Source organism: Thamnophis elegans, chromosome 13 (genome assembly GCF_009769535.1).
Source record: "Thamnophis elegans isolate rThaEle1 chromosome 13, rThaEle1.pri, whole genome shotgun sequence".
In the NCBI taxonomy this organism is placed as follows: domain Eukaryota; kingdom Metazoa; phylum Chordata; class Lepidosauria; order Squamata; family Colubridae; genus Thamnophis; species Thamnophis elegans.
In genome coordinates this window covers 22,521,075-22,543,068 of record NC_045553.1, presented here as the reverse complement: position 1 = coordinate 22,543,068, position 21,994 = coordinate 22,521,075, and the positions used below count along the sequence as shown (strand labels likewise).

At 45.9% G+C, this 21,994-nt stretch overlaps 1 protein-coding gene across 5 annotated transcripts in view; it reads left to right on the top strand.

Annotated features, from left to right (window-relative positions):
• ANK1 (ankyrin 1) overlaps positions 1–21,994 on the top strand; it is a 133,760-nt gene that overhangs the window by 14,349 nt on the left and 97,417 nt on the right. For all 5 annotated transcript variants that reach the window (XM_032229096.1, XM_032229098.1, XM_032229097.1 and 2 more), the window contains exon 2: positions 12,743–12,844. In XM_032229096.1, the coding sequence (XP_032084987.1) occupies positions 12,743–12,844 (102 nt within the window). The remainder of the gene's footprint in view (positions 1–12,742; positions 12,845–21,994) is intronic.

Here is a 21,994-nt window from a genome sequence, read left to right as displayed (position 1 = left end):
ATTTATAGAAAATGCATAGTAGAATAATAGAAAATGTGGCAGGCCTGAGATCCAAAAGAAAAGATGGCTGCAAGCCTGACAGCAGGGGAAGGTTACTGCAAAATCCCATGGCTGGCTGGAAAATTCTGGGAGTTGATGTCCACACGTCTCAAAGTTTCCAAGTTTGGGGATCCCTGCATTACAGCCTTGCCACTGCTGGGCATTGCTGGCTGCCAAAGGGCCACTGGAGCATTGAAAAGCCCGTTGCCTTTTCCCCCTTGTTAGCGGAAGGAGCTGGCAGATCTCTGGGGCCAACGCTGGTGTTGACGGTGGCAGAGTTCCCTGCCCAGCCCAACGCGGCCTCCCTTTCCCCTGTGGCACTCGCACCTGCCCCTCCCCCTGGCAGTTTGTTGCTGCAAGGGAGGCTGAGAGCTATTAAATATCCTTCCTGACATAATGATGGGCGAGAGAAAGAGAGAACACAGTCCATTAGCATCTGGCTCACCCTGCAGCACCAGCAGGGAGGGAAGAGGGCTTGAATTTTTAGATAGGATGCAATGCAACTTTCTGGCTCGCCCAAGAGTGGGGAATAGCAAACAGCAGGCAGGCTGGAGAGAGGATTGATCGGGTTTCCGCTCAGGCCAGTGGACCATGGCAGCGCGGCAAAACAAGTCCTACCCAGACACGGCTGTTGTGAGTATCTTCTGTGTGACAACAATGCTCCACGCCCTGTCCTTTCAGTTGGGAGTGTTGTGTTTTCTTTCCAAATGCTTCTGCCCTTTGCAAACAAGCTGGGGAATTCTGGGAGTTGAAGTCCACAGCAGTGGTGAAATTCAATTTATTTTACTACCAGTTCTGTGGGCATGGTTTGGTGGGCGTGGTTTAGTGGGCATGGCAGGGGAAGTATCCTGCAAAATCCCCATTCCCTCCCCTCTCCAGGGGAAGGATATTGGGAAATTTTCATTCCCTCCCCACTCCTGGGGGAAGGATACTGCAAAATTCCCATTCCTTCCCCACTCTGGGGCCAGCCTTGGCTTTATCCAAGGTAGCGTATTGCAGGAGTTGCAGTGGCAAAATAATGAAAATTGCCCCTTAGCGAAATGTGTGCATCTGAGTCCTGTGCACTTGTGTATGTAGATGAGTGTGATGTCTCCCTTCTTTGCCTTGTACCTGTCTTCCCAATCTAAATCTCTTTGTGCCTCCAGCTCAGATGTTCTTGTTTGATTTTGTTCACGCAACAACATTCCACTGAAATATTTGCATGCTCATTTGGGTTAGTTTTGATTGCAATTTGTGGGGGTATGGTTACAAAAGTGCTAGTAGAATAGAATAGGTGTAGCTGAGGGTTGAAATGAGGGGGTCCTTGGTGTCTCTGGGCTTGGTTGGTTTTCTTGCGGGCTTGGTTGGTTTTCTTGCAGACATTTCATTAGCCAGTGAGGTTTCGTCATCAATGCTAGAAGGGAGTGAGGTTAGAGTAGTAGTAGTAGTAGTAGTAGTAGTAGTAGTAGTAGTAGTACCACCACCACCACCACCACCACCACCACCACCACCACCACTGTGTTTTCCTGAAAATAAGACAGGGTCTTATTTTCTTTTGACCCCCCCTAAAAAAGCACTTGGCCTTATTTTTGAGGAGGTCTTATTATTTTTGTTGTGCAGAAGTCAGTGAGTGTGGTCACCTCGTGGCTCCTGCTGTGTTGCAATATTTTGGGGGAGGGCTTATTTTAGCACATGCACTCAAAAGCCCAATTGGGCTTATTATTTGGGGAGGTCTTATTTTCAGGGAAACAGGGTAATAATAGCAGGAATAGTAGTAGTAGTAGTAGTAGTGGGAGGAGTGGTGGTGGAGGAGGAATGTGGCCTTGGTGCTCTCTGAGCTTGTGGTTTTCTTGCAGACATTTCATTACCCAACTAGGTAATGTCATCAATGCTAGAAGGGAGTTTGGTTAGAGGAGGAGGGGGAGGGGGGAGGAGGGGGGAGGAGTAGTGGTATAGGAGGGATGGGGGTTCCTTGGTGCTCTCTGAGCTTGTCTTTTTCTTGCAGATGTTTCATTACCCAACTAGGTAACATCAGTGCTAGCACGGTTACAAAACTGTCCACCAGAAAGTGGGGAAGGAAGGATGCAAAAAAATCTCCCAGTGCTTTCCTTATACAGGAAGGACTTCCATCTTAAGTCCAAAAAAGCCAACACAGTTCTAGGCTGCATAAAAAGAGGGATAGAATCAAGATCACGTGAAGTATTAATACCACTTTATAAGGTCTTGATGAAGCCATACTTGGAATATTTGCATCCAGTTTTGGTTGCCACAATGTAGAAAAGATGTGGAGACTCTGGAAAGAGTGCAGAGAAGAGCAACAAAGAGGATTAGGGGACTGGAGACTAAAACATACGAAGAACAGTTCTAAGAACTGGGTATGTCTAGTTTAATGAAAAGAAGGACTAGGGGAGACGTGATAGCAGTGTTCCAATATCTCAGGGGTTGCCACAAAGAGGAGGGAGTCAAACTATTCTCCAAAGCACCTGAGGGCCGGACCAGAAACAATGGGTGGAAACTAATCAAGGAGAGAAGCAACTTAGAACTGAGGAGAAATTTCCTGACAGTTAGAACAATTAATCCGTGGAACTGTTTGCCTCCAGAAGTTGTGAATGCCCCAACACTGGAAGTCTTTAAAAAGATGTTGGATAGCCATTTGTCTGAAGTGGTGTAGGGTTTACTGCCTAGGCAGGGGGTTGGACTAGAAGACCTCCAAGGTCCCTTCCAACTCTGCTATTGTATTAAGTTTTTTTTTATTAATCTCTCCTTATGAACACTCCCATTACATGTGTTGGATAAACCCAGCCTGCTGTTTATTTACATCCTGGGGGAGCCAAGAAAAACTGCTTAACCAAATTAAGTACATTGTAAAAGAACTCATCCATTGGGGGGTCGTTTACTAAGCAGACCCCCTGCACGTTGTTATTAAAAGCACAAATTAATAGAATGGCGAGAGAAGCTGGGATGTTTAGGGAGGAAAAGCTGCCGTTTAGATTTAGACTTAGACTAACTTTATGGACACTTGAAATCTACACTGATCGGCATCAGTTAAAAGGAGATTTCGTTGCATTTTTTTCAACCTGGCGCTCTTTGCTGGCTAAGGACACCGTTCTGAGGTTGGGACGTTAAGTGGCTGCCCTTGCTAATGAAAGTGGGGTGGGGAGGATGCATTAGCAAACATTCTTTCAGAGAGCCTCTCTAAATATCCCAGAAAAGGAAGTGAAATAAGAGCTGAATATAAAACCAAAGCTCATCTTCAAGACCTCGGAGGAGCAACTGCAGCTGTTTGCATGCAAGGATATTGGATAACCCTTTGTCTGAAATGGTGTAGGGTTTCCTGCCTAAGCAGTGGGTTGGACTAGAAGACCTCCAAGGTCCCTTCCAACTCTGTTACTCTGCTCTGCTCTGCTCTACTCTATATTCTATTCTATTATTTTCTACTCTACTCTACATTCTATTCTATTCTATTCTATTCTATTCTATTCTATTCTATTCTACTCTACTCTATATTCTACTCTATATTCTACTCTATATTCTACTCTATATTCTACTCTATTTTCTATTCTATTCTATTCTATACTATTCTAGTCTATTCTATTCTAGTCTAGTTTAGTCTAGACAATACAAGTCAATAGCAGAGTTGGAAGGGACTTTGGAGGTCTTCTAGTCCAACCCCCTGCCTAGTCTATAGTCTATTCTATTCTATATTCTATATTCTATATTCTATATTCTATATCCCATCCCATCCCATTCTATATTCTATTCTATTCTATTCTATTCTACTCTAGTCTAGTCTAGACAATACAAGACAATAGCAGAGTTGGAAGGGACCTTGGAGGTCTTCTAGTCCAACCCCTTGCCTAGTCTATAGTCTAGTCTATTCTATATTCTATATTCTATATTCTATATTCTATATTCTATATTCTGTATTCTGTATTCTGTATTCTGTATTCTGTATTCTGTATTCTGTATTCTGTATTCTGTATTCTATATCCCATCCCATCCTATATTCTATTCTATTCTATTCTATTCTATTCTATTCTATTCTATTCTATTCTATTCTATTCTATCCTAGTCTAGTCTAGTCTAGTCTAGTCTAGTCTAGTCTAGTCTAGTCTAGTCTAGTCTCTAGTCCAGTCTAGTCTAGTCTTGTTGTAGCAAAACCAGCAAAATCTGGCTTTGGAATGCAACCAACTGACTGTCAACCAACGAGACTGACACTTCCCTAAAGCTGAGTTAGCAGCAGTTTAGGAAAAGTCATCCCAAACACTTTGGAGATTGTGTGAGGTCACTGCCCATTCACAAATCTCTCCCTATATTCAGTGCCAGCTTTTTCTATCCATCTAGTCTTTCTTTCTCTTCTCCTGAAGGCCTTCCTCCTGGACCTGACACAGGAAGTGGGTGGCTAAATATAGTGGTGGAATCTTGGTCGTCTCCATTTTGAGAAAAGCTCAAAAGAAGAGTTGCGCTTCTATTTCGGATGCCTGGTCCAAAGGGTCACATCCAGTGTGTTTTATCTTCGGCTGAGCAGCAGAGAGATTCAGCCATGCCCACTTTCAGGGCTAAGTCAATGCCAGCTGCTTTGGCTACAGAGTCCATTCCTGAAACTGGCAGCTCTCGTTTTTGAGAAAAATTCAAAACAATTTTTAAAAAATTGTCATCACTTCGTGTTCTTAGACAGCACATTACTTGAAGCCTGCTCTTCTTTCTGGTCAACATTTTTTGCAAACTCCTGTAGCTCTGCAGATGAATTTCATTCCTTTATTGGTGTTGTGGCCCGCCAGCAGAGCTGGCAGCAGAGTCGAACAGTGAGGAGCTTGGGGAGGAACCTGGGCCAGTCTTGGAGTCTGGAGAAGGCTCTGATGAGGGCTCTATGTCGGAGGCAGAGACTGGGCCAGGGCTGTATGCCAGTTATCAGCTGCCTTCAGATATCAGTGAGGCAGGCAAACAGCTGGAGCCTGTTCCCTGTGTGCGCATGTGCAGAGTTGCCAGACGAAGGGAACAGCTAAAGAACATAGGTCGACTTGGGAGTAAGGCCATAGGTGGATGATGAATGGCCCCTCCCAGAGGAAATAAAAGGGAAACGAAAGAGGAGTGGAGTTTGCAGGAGACATTAGTTTGTGACTCTCCAAGATTCCTGGCCAAGTTTTGCAGATGTCCTGGCAGCTCTCCAAGTCAGATAAGGTCTGTGACTGTAAATCCTCCTTTGAAAGTCTTTGCTGGATGTGAATGAGCAGAATTCACAAATTTAGACACTTGGTAACTGACTCATATTTATGATGGTTGCCATGTCCTGAGGTCAACCGGTGGACCCTTCAAGGACATTGTCATGGTCACCCTCTTGACCATACCCTGCAGACACCTGTGCACCAGAATCCTTGTTCTTTCCATCAATCCAGGGAACTATGTCGGTGGCACAAAACAAAACAAAGACATCCAAAGGGGTACAGAAAGTAGTTAAGGAAGATGACCTTGATGGAAGAATCTAGAGTGTCCAGAGATGATGTTTGGAAGTGGTTCGAGCAGACACACCTCCATAATCCATTAAGTATAAGAAGGGGGGTGAGGAGGAGATGCAACACAATCAGATATGCAAGATAAGAGAAATACCTGACACTCTCGTCCACAATCCGATAGAGTCCTTAGTCGCTTCTTGGAATACAGCGGCGGCGGGGGCTCTAAACCGGATTGCGCCTTTACGGCCTCTCCGAGGTAGTGGATCCAGGAGAGCTCCTTGGTTCACTGAGGAACTCCGGGAAATGAAGCGCCAAAAGAGACGCCTAGAGCACCGCTGGAGGGCCAGTAACTCCGAGTCAGATCGAGCACTGATGAGAGCCTTTATCAGGACCTATTTCGTGGCAATACGGGTGGTGAAATCTGCGCATTTTGCTGCTCTTATTGCATCCACTGAATCGCGCCCAGCCGCCTTGTTTAGAATAGCCCGCTCCCTCTTGAAAGGGAGGGATGTGGACGACCCTTTACAAGGTAGGGCTGAGGAATTTGTTCAGTTTCTAACGGATAAAGTCACTCGGATTCGGACAGATCTGGACTCCAATTGCACGGTACCAGCCGAGGTACCGGGGGAAAGTCTTGAGCGAATTTTATGGAGCGAGTTTCAACTTGTCACTCCTGAGGAAGTGGACAAGGCCATGGGAGTGGTGAGTGCTTCCACCTGTATACTGGACCTGTGTCCCTCCTCGCTGGTCTCGACCAGCAGGGAGGTGACACATGGCTGGATCCAGATGATAGTTAACACCTCTCTCCGGGAGGGGTCCTTCCCACACCTCCTAAAGGATGCGGTGGTGAGACGCCTCCTGAAGAAACCTTCTCTGGATCCAGCCATCTTGAGTAACTATCGTCCAGTCTCCAACCTCCCCTTTGTTGGGAAGGTTGTTGAGAAAGTGGTGGCCTCTCAACTCCGACGGTCCTTGGATGAAACCGATTATCTGGATCCCTTTCAATCCGGTTTCAGGCCTGGTCACAGCACGGAAACTGCTTTGGTCGAGCTGATCGATGATCTCTGGCGAGCCAGGGATAGGGGTCACTCCTCTATCCTTGTGCTCCTTGACCTCTCAGCGGCCTTCAATACCATTGACCATGGTATCCTTCTGCGATGGTTGCGGGAGGTGGGAGTGGGAGGCACCGTTCTTCAGTGGTTCTCCTCCTACCTCTCGGACAGGTCGCAGTCGGTGTTGGTCGGAGGGCAGAGATCAACCCCTAGGCCCCTCAATTATGGGGTGCCGCAGGGTTCGGTCCTGTCTCCCCTCCTATTTAACATCTACATGAAGCCACTGGGTGAGATCATACGCCGGCACGACATTAAATATCACCAATATGCGTACGATACACAGTTGTATCTGTCCACCCCATGCCAACTCAGTGAAGCGGTAGAAGTGATGTGCCAGTGCCTGGAGGCTGACAGGGTCTGGATGGGAACGAACAAGCTGGCGCTCAATCCCGACAAGACCAAGTGGCTATTGATGCTCCCTCCCAAAGATGGTCCAGCTATTCCATCTATCAGCCTGGGGGGTGAAATTATAAGCCCCTCAGAGAGGGCCCGCAATTGGGAGTCCTCCTGGATCCGCAGCTGACTTTAGAACATCATTTGTTGGCTGTGACCAGGGGGACTTTTGCCCAGGTTCACCTGGTGCACCAATTGCGACCCTACCTGGACCGGGAGGCCTTTCGGATAGTCACTCACGCCCTCGTCACCTAAAGACTGGACTACTGTAACGCGCTCTACATGGGGCTGCCCTTGAAGAGTGTTCGAAGACTTCAGCTTGTCCAGAACGCAGCCGCGTGAGCGATTGTGTGTACACCTCGGTACAGCCACATTACACCCATCCTCAGCGAGCTGCACTGGCTGCCCATTGGTCTCTGGACACGCTTCAAGGTGCTAGTCGTTACTTTTAAAGCCCTACATGGTATCGGACCTGGGTACTTGAGAGACCGCCTCCTGCCAGTCACCTCCCAAAGACCTATCAGATCCCACAGATTAGGCCTCCTCCGAATTCCATCTGCCGGCCAATGTCAGCTGGCGACTCCTCGGGGGAGGGCCTTCTCTGTGGCTGCTCTGGCCCTCTGGAACAACCTCCCCATGGAGATCCGGACCCTCACTACCCTCCCGGCCTTCCGCAAAGCAGTTAAGACCTGGCTGTTCCGGCAGGCCTGGGGCTGTTGAACTATCCAGCCCCACTCGAGGTTATGGCTGTTGTAGTATTTTAAACTGTTGTTTTTTATTTTATTTTTTGTATCCCCTCCCTTTTTATTTTTAGCCGCCCTGAGTCCCTCGGGAATAGGGCAGCATACAAACTTAATAAATTGAATTGAAGATTCTGTTATGACAGCCAATTTCAATGAAAAGTAGCTTTAGCCTTGCCGTGGAGTTGATTTTCTGATCCTGTCTACTTGATGAGACTGGCAAGAAGCCATCTGATGTTCAGATTCAGGGGGAAACATCAATTTTGTCCCCTCCTTCCCTCCTTCTTGCTCCCTCTGTCTCTCTTTCTTCCTCCTTCTCACATAGCAGACAGCCAAGAGAGACAGAACTGGCTCTTGCCAGAGATCTGAGGAGATCCACTTGAAAAATGTTCCTGAGATCAGGCCAAGAACCTCACCCAGCTGTAGGGTGGCCACTGGCCCACCCCTCTTGCAGTGAAAGATTCACTTGGCAATGTGCTTTTGGCAGTGTGGTAGAAAATCTACCTCTGACCTGAGAGGAGGGAATCTTCTGAGATGCGTACAGAAGTAACTGTCAGAGCTGGAAGCCATCTTTTATGTTTGGGCCTTCAGGCCTGCCAATTTCTACTGTGAGAAAATGGGAGGGGGGATTATACAGAGTGTGGGTGATATGTAGCCATAATAAAGTTCTTTCTCAGAAATTCAAGGTCATCTGGCCCTGCAGCTGTGATGTGGTGACTGGGAGACATCTCCTGGTTCGGATAGTACCTGATTGGGCCATGAGACAGATATGTGGGTGCTGGGCAGGGAACTGGACTTACTATTGGAAACCTGGAAGCGTTCAGATTCGGGTTTTCCTAGATGTGCTAATATGATATCTCTAATAAAATGGAACTTTGTGGAAACTCAAGACTCAGAGTCGTCTTTTGTTGGGGGTGTTACTTGGAACGCTGACAGTAACTGGGGTATCAGGGTTTTTTCTACTCCTCTGTTTTACTCTCGCGATACTCTTATTGGAATCAGAATGATTTCCACTAGTTGTTAAAATTAACTTCCAAGAAATGGAGAGATACAGTGAGGAAGTGGGTTGGGGTGGGCAGGTGGGGAGACCTACCGGTAGGTCTCGATTTACAAACAAAATTGAGCTCAAAATTTCCATTGCTAAAGAAAGATTAGATTAGATTAGATTAACCGAGTTGGAAGGGATCTTGTAGGTCATCTAGTCCAACCCTACACCATTTCTGATAAGTGGCAGCCCAGTCTCTTCTTGAAAGCCTCCAGGGATGAAGTTCCCACAACCTCTGAAGGCAACTTCTGTTCCATGGTTGGTTGTTCTCACTTTCAGAAAATTCCTCCTTATTTCCAGGTTGACTCTCTCCTTGATCAGTTTCCATCCATTATTCCTTGTCTGGCCTTCAGGTGCTTTGGAAAATAGTTTGACCCCTTACTTTCTGTGGTAGTTCCTCAAATATTGGAAGGCTGCTCTCATGTTTCCCCTGGTCCTTCTCTTCACTAGACTAGCCATGCCTAGTTCCTGCAACCGTTCATCGTATGTTTTAGCTTCTAGTCCCCTAATCATCCTTGTTGTTCTTCTCTGCACTCCTTTCTAGAGTCTCAACCTCTTATTTATAGGGTGGGGATCAAAACTGGATGCAGGATTCTAAGTGTGGTCTTACTAAGGCTTTATAGAGTGGTATTAGCACCTCCCTTGATCTTGATTGTATCCCTCTGTTAATGCAATTTAAAATTGCATTGGCTTTTTTGGCTGCTGCCGCACACTGCTGGCTCATATTCAACTGGTTGTCCACTAAGACGCCTATTCTTGCTCAATGTATGTAAATAATGATCTTGTGGTGTCAAATTAGAACATTGGATGTTCCAGGTTTCTGTACGTTGATTAGGATGAGTTTCTTTGTCAAAAGGTGATTTTGCAAGTGGAAGATTGCAGGAGAAGCTTTGTGAAGATGTTCACATGGGTCAGAGGAAAGGCGAAGGAAATGGAGGGTGAAAATTTAACCTGGTGCTGGGCTTCCGTCGAAGTGCGCATGGCCAGATGCATGAAAGGAACGTGGGAGGAGGCTGCAAACATTCAAACTTGGGCCCTGTAGCAATATTGACTTCAGAGTTTTCAGAACTGACATGATAGGTTCTCTGCCTTTTTTAAAAGAGGCATCTGCTGCAGTTTAACATGACTTTTTAAAAAAACAAATTCAATAAACAGCTTTGAAATTTTGTCAGACGGTGACTTGATTGATTGGCGGTTTAGATTTATTTATTTGCTTACTTGTGAGGATTTATAGGGCCACCCACTCAGTCTCGGTGATTCTGGCTGGCTTACAAAATAAGAAATAAAAAATATATCCCCGTATTTTTTGGAGTATAAGATGCTCGCTCCGAAGTATAAGACGCACCTAGATTTTGGGGAGGAAAACAAGGGAAAAATATCTGCCTCTGTCTCCCAGCAATTTGCCTCCTTGCAACAAACAGCAAACAGTACAGACAATATACACTGTAGTGTTACATTTCAGACTATTCTTGTACAGATGCTGTTAAAATTGATGTCCTTTCTGAAAGTATAGTTATTCTTTGCTATTTAAAAGAAGATACAATAGCACTGGGCCTCTTCAGATCAAGCATTTATTTTAAAAAGCTTCTTCATTTTGTTACATTGTCTAGAACAACAATAAAGCAGTCTTTTTAAAAAATAAATCTAATAATTTAACATTCTATAGGCATTTATAGTCATTGACTTACCTCCTTGCAGCAAACAGCAAACAGCCTGATTAGCACGAGAAAAAAAAAACCTGCCTCTGCCTTCTAGCAATTTGCCTGCAGCAAACAGCAACTTTTACTTTCAATTTTAGCCTGGGCCTCCCAATGATCAGCTTTCAGGCTGCAAGGATTGCTATAGCCTATTGCAGCCTCCGCAAGCCCCGTTTCCCCCCTTTGCTGCAAGGAGGTGAATTGCTGGGAGGCAGAGGCCAACTGTTTAAATGTTTATTTCATTTGTATGCCGCCCTTTTCCCCCGAGGGGGACTCAGGGCGGCTCACAGCTCAAAACAAGGGAAGGGGGGATACAAACAATTTGACAAACAACACAAAACAATACATAATTTAAAAGCGCAACAATCATACCATTCGAGATAGGGGCACAGTTCTTTAGCCCCAGGCCTGTCGGAACAGCCAGGTTTTAAGGGCTTTGCGGAAGGCCTGGAGGGTGGTGAGGGTTCGAATCTCCATGGGGAGCTCGTTCCAGAGGGTCAGAGCAGCCACAGAGAAGGCTCTCCTCCGGGTAGTCGCCAGTCGGCATTGGCCGGCGGATGGAATTCGGAGGAGGCCTAGTCTGTGGGATCTAATCGGTCTGGTGGAGGTAATTGGCAGCAGGCGGTCTCTCAAGTACCCAGGTCCAATACCATGAAGGGCTTTATAAGTGACGACTAGCGCCTTGAAGCGTATCCGAAGACCAATAGACAGCCAGTGCAGCTCGCGGAGGATAGGTGTTACGTGGGTGAACCGAGGTGCACCCACGATCGCTCGCGCGGCTGCATTCTGGACAAGCTGAAGTCGCTGAATGCTCTTCAAGGGCTGCCCCATGTAGAGCACGTTGCAGTAGTCCAAAGGGTGGGGGATGGTGTGTGTGGGGGGCTACATTCAGTGTATAAGACGCAACCACATTTTCACCCTTTTTTTTTGAGGGGGGGGAAGTGCATTTATACTCCAAAAAATACAGTATACAAACTAAAAACCAATGGGCTCCCACATCCCTGGCAACAACTATCAGATAAGTTCCTTGTTAGACTCCATCCTACTCTGAGTTCCCCAGGCCTCTGTCAGGCTCCAAGTAATTCACCCATCATAAAATGAACCCTGAGGCATTGCTTTTCCTCAAAGAACACGTTTATTTAGATACATCGTTTGGTACTACTGGTGAAAAGCCAGCACTAAAGTTCCTGGGCTTTTTACCCCAATATTTTCAAAATTTCCAAAAGACCTAGAAGTAGTCATCTCAAACATTTTAAGCCACAGAGCTCACTGTAATAGCATTGTTAAAAAGGCATTAAGAATTGTTAACCTAATTTTGCGAAGCTTCTTCTCCAGTAACATTGTACTGCTAACTAGGGCATACAAAACTTTGCCAGACCAATTCTCGAATACAGCTCATCTGCCTGGAACCCACACTGTATATCCGACATTAATACAATTGAACGAGTCCAGAGGTATTTCATGAGAAGTGTCCTCCACTCCTCTGCTCACAATAGAATCCCTTATGCCACCAAGCTTCAAATTCTGGGCTTGGACAATCTAGAACTACACCAACTCAGGCCTGATCTAAGCGTACTACACAAAATTATCTGCTACCACGTCTACCTGTCAATGACTACTTCAGCTTCAATCGCAATAATACACGAGCACACAATAGATACAACTGTTCCAAACTCGTTTGCAGAAAATACGACTTCAGAAACAGAGTGGTCAGTGCCTGGAATGCATTACCTGACTCTGTTGTTAGCTCCTCAAACCCCCATAACTTTAACCTTAAACTATATCTACCGTTGACCTCACCCCTTTCCTAAGAGGTTTGTCAGGGGGTGTGCATATAAGTTTCAGTTTTCTCAAGTTTCCAAAACATCTGCTGAAAAAAAACCTCCGCGTTGGTGACAGGAAGGGCATCCGGCCATTGAACACTCAGCTACATTCAGTTGCCCCAACTCCACCCCGATGCAAGGGATTATGGGGTCATTAAATTATGACAATCAGGGTCAATGTCCACTAATATCCAAAGGAGAACCAAACCATAATCGTGCCCCTGGTGGGACACACACACACACACACACACACACACACAGGGCAGGGAGAGAGAGAGAGAGAGAGAGAGAGAGAGAGAGAGAGAGAGAGAGAGAGAGAGACTGAGGAACAATCTATTAAGTAAATCTGCAGTGGGATCTTGGCATGAGATAATTAAGCTTCAGCTTAAAAAACATCTTTGGAAGATTATGGGTCTTGCTTATTTAATCGGCTAACTGTCTCTTTCCTTTGCTCTCCCCAGGCTGATGCCGCAACCAGCTTCCTCCGCGCAGCACGATCGGGGAACCTGGACAAAGCTCTAGACCATCTAAGGAACGGGGTGGATATTAATACCTGCAACCAGGTAGGTCTTCCGTTGACCTGCACTGATCTGGGCTGGGCTGCCTAATGGAGATCTTTGCATTTGGTCCTTCAAGGAACTCAAAGAATTGGCTTTGGTCTCATCTACGAAGCAGGTGTTGAGCCAGGATGCTCATAGAAATAGCCCTTTGACTTATATACCGCTTCATAGCCCTTTACTGTACTTCCTAAGTGGTTTATAGAGTCAGCCTATTGCCCCCAACCATCTCATTTTACCTAACTCGGAAAGATGGAAGGCTGAGTCAACCTTGAGCCTGTCAGGATCGAACTCCTGGCAGTAGGCAGAATTAGCTTGCAATACTGCATTCTAACCACTATGCCACCATGACTCTGCTGCCTCATAGTTCTTTACAACACTCTCTGGGTGGTTTGCAACATCAGCATATGGCCCCCAACAATCTGGGTCTTCATTTTACCTACCTGGGAAGGATGGAAGGCTGAATCAACCTTGAGCCGGTCAGGATTGGATTCCTGGCAGTGTGCAGAGTTAGCTTGCAATATTGCATTCTAACCACTGCACCACCAGGGGCTCAGGATTGCAGGACTATAGAATAGCACTCTCATTTGTAAAAGCTATAGCTTCCTAGGATTTTATTATGTGAGACATTTTGTGCCATAAATTTCATTTCTTTTTGCACTGGGTACCAGATGGAATTTTGCTTCTCAGAAATGCCTGAAGTTACACTACAGAATAATTTCCCTGAGCCTAGAGTTCATTCCTTATTCTTAAATAGCACATTAGTAAACTTGTAGTTTTGGAGAGGTTTAGGTTTGGGGAAAGCAAAGAGCCCATTGTCTGTTGCAAGTTGAGAATATATATTTTTGTAATTTGGGTCCCACACTGCAATTATACCAGCTAATCACGAAACAAAGAGGGTATTAGGCCTGCAGTCATCTTTCTTTTGGATCTTTGGCCTGCCACACTTTCTATTATTCTACTATGCATTTTCTATTGTGGGAAAATGGGAGGGGGGATTGTACAGAGTTATATGCTATGTAGCCATAACAAAATTCTTTCTAGAAAGCCAAGGTCATCTTTTGTCTTTACACCTCTGCACCTGACCGGATCTGGATGGGTGGAACTGCCAGCAGAGCAGTGGAAGATTGGACCATGTGATGGACTTGTGGGCATGGGGGCAAGATCTTGAACTTTCAACCAGGTGGGGAAAACCGGGAAGTTTTAAAATTCGGGTTTTCCCAGATGTGCCAACATGGCTCTCTTAAATTGGAACTTTGAGGAATTTTTTGCCTTGGACTCTGATTTAATTTTGGATGCTATTTGGAAACCTGACAGAGGGTGTGATATCACCAGCAAAGCCAGTACAACTGTGTCCATTCCCAAGTTACCAGCCATTGTTTATTTTTTAATATGATGGAAGGAGAAAGGCTTTAAATGCAGAGTGAGGCATACATTTAATTATCCCATTTATTTTTCTTCTGGATTTCTCGCTTTCAGGATCTGGTTCACTTCTATCTAACAGTTCCTTCACCTGGCCCTGTTGGGAGCCCCCGCCCCAACCCCCACTCCTAATTCTGTCTATGTTGATTTCAAATCATTTCAAGAGAATGTCTAGTGCTTCTATTCATCTCCTTTTCATGGACATCGTTCTAATCTCTCTATATAAAAGCCAAGTACCACTCACTCATCATGAAATCTCCAGAACTGTAAAGCCTACAAATTTGAAATTTGGCTTCTAGGTGCTCACTAAGAAAGGATTTTTTGAAATGACCATCAGATCATTTCTTATACAGTAATTAATACGCTCTGATGCTAAGGAGTTCTACTCCCCATCCCCACATGAAAAGAACTCTGATCCAACTGCCAGTTGCCTCAGTTCGAACTCCTTCACTCAGAAGCAGTCTGGGACTCCTTACAGTACTAAACATCACTACCTCACCATCAAAATGCCTACGCCTTCCACCTATGGAACTGCTTCTGGACTCAAGGTGGCGGGAGCGATATTCCCTTAGGTATTTCTATCACTGACTATCACTGATGAGCCAATGGATTGTTATCCAGTTATTATATCCAGTTACTCCTGGTGACCATCTAGATAAAACGTTCTCCACGATGAACTGTGGTCTTCCACAGTGGTGGGTTGCAAATATTTTTACTACTGGTTTGGGTACGGTCCCGCGCTTCTGTGCCTCCCACTGCTGCTATTACCGGTTCGGCTGAATCGGGCCAAACCAGGAGCAACCCACCACTGGTCTTCCAATGATCTATATCACCACAATTGAGTCCATGTTGCTTGTCTCCTCCTCTTTTCCTTTCCTTCTACATTTCCATGCATTGGGGCCTTCTCTAGAGAGCTAAGTCTTGGCATAATGTGTCTGAAGTAGGATAATTTGAGCCTTGTCCCTTAGGTGAGAACTCTGGATTGCTTAATCAATAATCCATCAGTTAGTTTTCTTAGTTGTCCGTGGCCTTATCAGGAGTCTTACAGAATACAGAATAATAGAGTTGGAAGGGACTTTGAAGGTTTTCTCGTCCAACTCCCTGCTCAAGCAGGAGATCCTGTACCATTTCAGATCCGTCTCTTCTTAAAAGCCTACAGTGATGGAGCACCCACAACATCTGGAGGCAAGCTGTTCCACTGGTTAATTGTCCTCACTATTAGGAAGTTTCTCCTTAATTCCGGGTTGTTTCTCTCCTTGATAAATTTGCATCCATTGTTTCTTCTTCCTGCCTTCTGGTGGTTAGGAGAAGAGGTTGAGCCCCTCTTCTTTCCAATATTTCCAAATATTGGAACACTATCGCCAAAGTTCAAAGGCATTATTACTCTTCCAAGCCTTCTCCTTCAGTGTTCATTTCCATATAGAGCAGCAATGGCAAACCCTTTTCTTACGGCGTGTCAAAATTGTGTGTGTGTGCTATCGCGTGCATGCCCACTCAATCTCCCCGCCCATCTGCACATGCCCGCATGCCTCCCCCCCATACATGCACGCCGACCCCTCACCAGGCTCCGGAGGCTTTCCTGAAAGCCTGGGGTGGGTGAAAACGGCCTCCCCCGCCCCCCCGCAGCCCTCCAGAAGCCTCATCTAGCCGGAGCATGCATGCGTGCTGGAGCTGATGGCTGGCATGCCACCAAATATGGCTCTGCGTGCCACCTGTGCATGCCAAAGCTTCGCCATCACGGATATTGAGTGTTACCCTGAAAATTAAGCCCTCCTGTTTAATTTACGTGACCCTCATTTATTAAAATGTGATTTGTGTGTGTGTGTGTGTGTGTGTGTGTGTGTGTGTGTGTGTTGGCAACTTCTGTTCAAAGAGGACCCTTCCCTGTTCATCATGAGCTCGATGATGCATTTTGGCCGCATCATTGCCAAGTTCACTTGTTCCACAGCTTTGTCTCTCTTAGCACATGCTAAATTGAGCCTTGACAGGCTTCCAAAGTTTAGGTGTCTCCGTATCTAAAATTGGCTCTCGGTGGCCCTTGGGTTATAGCTCCTCACTTGGGCTTGCATTGAATATCAATAATAAAAGATAAAAGATGCTGTCAAGTTGATTAGCAACAACACAACTGTGACTGGCCTGTGTTTTCGCCCCCAAGATGGATTGTCGTGGAATTTCCCATCTCAAAGGTTTACCCAGATCAGGGGTGAAATCCTCTCGGCTTGGCCTGGTTTAGCTGGACCAGTAGGGACGATTGCTGTTGGTTCTGCAAACTGGTAGTAAAAAAAGCTGTGAGCCACCCGATCGTTGGAAGCTTTTTCTTTTTGCTTTTTAAAGCAATTTTTTCCTGCCAGTTTTGTCGAATAGGCAGGAAAAAAAATGCTTTAAAAAGTGGGGAAAAGCTTCTGATGATTGTGCAAATCAGTGTGTGCCACACGATCATTGAACCCTCTTTATTTCATTTTTTAAAGCACTTTTCCCTGTCTTATTTTTGGGAAAATACGGTAGACATACTCATCCCTGCAACCGTTCTTCATATATTTTAGCTGCAATCCATAATCTTTTGGGTTGCCCTGAATTCTTTCAAGCTTCCCACCATCTTCTTGAGATGGTGGCCTCCATGAATTGGTCTTGACCCTTTGAAACCCTTTCATCTGGGCTCGTCTGCATCTCAGTGGGAGAAGGACGTTTTCTATCATTCAACTAAGTATTGCTGAAAGAAATGCAGAGAAATGGAGGAATGGGAACTTCTCTAACTGGGAGAAGAACGTAGAATAAGGACAGAGCCTGTGTCCTTGTCAGCCTTCTTTTGTATTCAGCGCCGGTGCTGCTCATAAGTGAAGCTGGAGGTGGGGAATGCCTTTTCTATCAGACGGTGACTCACCTTGCTCATCCCGATGCAAAGTAGGAAATGTTGGAGTCACCAAGGAGTGGGTGGCCAGCCAAAGGAACAGCCTTTTATTCCCTCCCTTTCCAGCCCATTGAGACTCATCCATCCTGTTTTCTGAGCTGAAAACTGGCAACCTGGGATGAGAAGTAGTTACAGAGTTGGAGGGGACCTTGGAGGTCATCTAGTCCAACCCCCTGCTCACGCAGGAGACCTGCACTAGGAATTCGGACTGCCGGACAAGTCTTAACCACTGGAGCAGACAAGAGAGTGGACAAGAAAAGCATACCTGTTCAGGTTTCATTCCACAGGAGGCTTTCCAGACTACCTACGTCTTGGGAGCAGAATTGATAATACCACAGTAGCATCTGCTAGCTTGCTACATCTTGGTTTTCTCAAAGGTGCTCTTTCAGGAGGCAACTAGACTTCCCTGTTTTTTTCTTTTGAAAACATTTCACTTCTCATCCAAGAAGCTTCTTCAGCTCTGACCGGATAGTGGGGAATGAAAGGATTTCTATTCCTTCTAGACAGCTGGTCATCTGCATCCTTTTAGAGGGTCTTTGAGGCCACTTGGAGGTTATCTGTGTCCTCAGGGTCACCCGAGCGGTGCAAATGGTTCCTGTAGTCTGCAATTTTTCCTTTGGAAATCCATTCCTTCTCCCACACCATTCGAAAGGTCTTCATCCCAAATTGTATAGTTAAAAGTCTAGACATTCTCAGTCATCCAGGTCATGATTGTCCCAAAGGTGCTTTTTCAGGAGGCAACGGGAATTTGTTTTTTCTTTTGAAGACATTTCACTTCTCATCCAAGAAGTTTCCTCAGCTCTGACAGGATGGTGGGGAATGGAAGGATTGATACTCCTTGCAGACAGCTGGTCATTTGCATCCTTTTAGAGGGTCATTGAAGCACTTGGAGGTTTATCTGTGTCCTCAGGGTCACCTGAGTAGTGCAAATGATTCCTGTAGTCTACAATTTTCCCTCTGGAAATCCATTCCACCTCCCACACCTTCTAAAAGGATGCAAATGCAAACAGCCCTGCACTTACCTGGCATCCAAAACAGGTCATGTGGAGACGGGGCAGGGCAGGGGCAAGGCAGGGTGGTCGGATCCAGCCAATCCTTTCAACTACTGGTTCGGCGAACCAGATGTAAAATTTGCATTCAGTTCGCCCAAACTGGTCCAAACCAGCTGACTCTCACCCCTGGTTCCAGGTCTGACACTACCTCCACTTCAATGATGGAATTCAAATTTTTTTACTACCGGTTCTGTGGGTGTAGCTTGGTGGGCATGGCTTGGTGGGCGTGGCAGGGGAAAGATACTATAAAATCTCCATTCCCTCCCTACTCCAGGGGAAGGTTACTGCAAAATCTCCATTCCCTCCCAATCAGCTGGGACTCGGGAGGCAGAGAATAGATGGGGCAGGGCCAGCCAGACGTGGTATTTGCTGGTTCTCCGAACTACTCAAAATTTCCATTACCAGTTCTCCAGAAACCTGGATACTGAATCAAGCCATTATCTGGATTTACACAATACATTGAACCATAAACTAACTCACCAAACAAGGTTACATTCTAGTAAGCAACAAAACCCTCCAATAAGAAGTGGAAGTTATTCCTGACCCACTCAAGGATGCTGCACAAATGCAAATGCTGGGTCTTTCGTTGACCCAAATAAATATGTTGTGGGAATGGAAACATTATTTAAGATCCCATTTCCCGAATCCTTGGGGATGTACTGCTTTCTGTGCGGACTGTGCAAGAAAGAGAAGCCGGCATTTCACACCTCACAATTTGTAATTAATCTTCTCAATCTGTAGATAGCAAATTATGCCATTCCCCTTGACCTTTACTTGAGGGCCTTGTCTTGCTGTTGCAGTGCACACTCTATGGCTGACTGCCTTGCTGTCAGAGAGTAGAATCTCCCTCTGTTAGGTGTGTCAAACTCGATTTCATTGAAGGCTGCATCAGGTTTGTGTTTGTCCTTGGAGGGCTGAGGTGGACATGGCCAGAGTGGGTGTGGCCAGCTTGACATCACTCGTGTCAGCAGTGGGCTGCTACGGGTTTGCCCAGGTTTGGGAGAATCTGTAGCTAAAGTTCTGGCCAGTTCAGAGAACCTCCAAATCCCATCCATGGCTGGCCCTGCCCACTCCATCCCACCCTGCCTCTCCCCTCCCAAGAATCTCCACGCAGCCCATTTTGGATGCGAGGTAAGTGCAGGGCCTGCGTGGAGGCTTGGGGAGGGGAAAAAAACAGGCTTCTCGGAAGTTCCAGGAGGCCGGAAATGGGCCCATTTCTGACCTCCGGAGGGCTTCCGGAGCCTGGGGGAGGCGTTTTCACCCTCCCAGAGGCTTGAGGAAATCCTCCAGAGCCTGAGGAAGGTGAAAACGCCCCCCCCCCCGCCATGGTGCAGGAGATGGACTATGCCCATCATGGTCACGCCTCCACAGCAACTAGGCAGAAAATCCATTGCTAAAATTTTTGAAGCCCACTCCTGACTCGTGTCAGGGGTGCCTGGGATATCCTGAGTGCTCTGCCAGCGAAAACAGGCTCCCAAGTTCCATTTCAGCTGCAACAACCTCCTGCAACTCCCTGCCAGAGAAAACAGAGCTTAGGATGGCCACAGGCAGCCCTCCCAATCTCCTTTTTTGCTGGCAGAAGGACTGCGGGCTCGTCCTTTGCTGATTCCAGGGTGGCCCCACGAACCAGATCTAAGAACCCCACGGGCTGGATCTGGCTGCTCAGTTTGGTGGCATTCTCTCTTAGAGGAACTGACCTAGCCTCCTGGTCGTTTTTGAGGCATGAACCTACTGTATATGGTTGTGGTTTGGGCCTGTTTATCTGCAGAGGGAGAGATGTGGAACTCGCCTCTCTCTCCCCTTTCCAGCTTGCATGCAAGCCTTGGGCTGGAGGCAGCTGCTGTTTATGCATAATTGGGAAAGCTTGTCATTAAAATGAAGCAGAAGCAGAGATTGCTTTCAAATGCATCCAGCAAGCAAGAGAGGGAAGGAGGGGGAGGGGGGAGGCCTTGTGGGAACGGTTCTTTTTCTTTTCTTTTCTTTTATTTATTTATTTTGTCAAGGATGAATTAGATAACAGCTATAAGTATAGACATGATTATGTAGACATGAAATTAATATGAATACAAGGGAAAATTAGGACAGGAATGGTAGGCACGCTGGTGCGCTTATGCACGCTCCTTACAGACCTCTTAGGAATGGGGTGAGGTCGACAGTAGACAGTCTAAGGTTAAAGTTTTAGGGGTTTGGGGAAGAAACCACCTAGTCAGGTAGAGCATTCCAGGTGTTCACCACTCTGTTGCAGAAGTCGTATTTTCTGCAGTCAAGTTTGGAGCAGTTTACCATAAGTTTGTATCTATTGTGTGCTCAAGTGTTGTTGCGGTTGAAACTGAAGTAGTCATTGACAGGTAGGATGTTATAGCAGATAATTTTATGTACTACGCTTAGGTCGGATCGAAGACGACATAGTTATAAATGGTTTAAGGTCAAAATTTCAAGTCTGGTGGCATAAGGTATTGTGTTGCGAGCAGAGGAATGGAGGACTCTTCTCGTGAAATATCTCGATTGTATTAATGTCCGATATGCAGTGCGGGTTCCAGGCAGATGAGCTGTATTCGAGGATTGGTCTAGCAAATGTTTTGTATTCCCTAGTTTGCAGTTCAATGTTATTGGAGAAGAAGCTACACAAGATTAGGTTAACAAGTCTTAAAGCTTTTTTGGCAATGCTGTTACAGTGGGCTCTGGCGCTTAGATTGTTTGAGATGAGTACTCCACGGTCTTTGCAGGGTGGGAGTCATCTGCGAGGTCATATCTGCTCAGCTTGTATTTGATGTTCTGATTTTTTTCTGCCAATGTGTAAGAAGGTATTCTTGCAAGAATACTTTCTGGAGGGAATTCCTTCTCTAGCAGGATAAACTGTCATTCAAAGCAGACATGAGCTCTCATTACATATTGGAACAGGGGAGGGGGGTAAAAAGAGTGTGGGGCATTAGTAGCAGTGTCATCCTATCTGCTGTAAGTTGTCTGAATGGCAAAGAAGGAAAAAGCAAAAAAATTAGTCTGGAAAGTGATCCCCTGGAAGGGAAAAAAGAGATAGGGAAGGAGGAATAATTGCTGTGGACATTTTGCTTTGGAAAATGGGTTTCCAGTGCTTGGCGCGAAAAAATAAACATCGGTGTGTTGAGAAAAGATACTGGCTCCAGGCCAGTAATGGAAGTTTATGTTGAAAATACTTGCATTCCACCACCTTTTTCACTTTCTAATTTCTCAGAAGCAGCCCAAAGCCAATTTATAATTTGATGCATTGATGTGGGCCCTAAAATGCAAAGAAAGCCAAGCTTACTTCGAGTCCTTCAACCTATCAAAGAATGCAACCTTCTCCCCATTCATTTGTGTGTTGTCCATTCAATTTTTGTAAAATGTCATGTTGTGTGCATTTCTGTGTTGAGTTCTGGGGCAGGAAAAAAATCAAAGCAGTTGCTGTGGAGGGAAGATGCAGTGCTGCTAAGCCACCATTCCTCCGCGGTATTGAAAATTCATGGGATATAAGTAGCAACTTGTAATGGTGGCTGGATCTCTTCAAAGGGGCTTAAGAAGCTGGAAGGTGGGAGGGAAAGAGAAGGTCCTGCCAATGATCAATCAGCCTCCCCCAGGTTTTCCAGAGCGCTAGTATCTCAAAGGAGTAATCATTGTTTATTTGAGATGCCTTGCAGCTGACCTGGAAGTAAATCTGCTCAGCTGATTAGTATGGACAGCACCCTGGGATCAACTAAGCATGGGAACAGTAGGAAGACATCATGCATAGAAGCATAATGTTAGATTATGTATTTAACG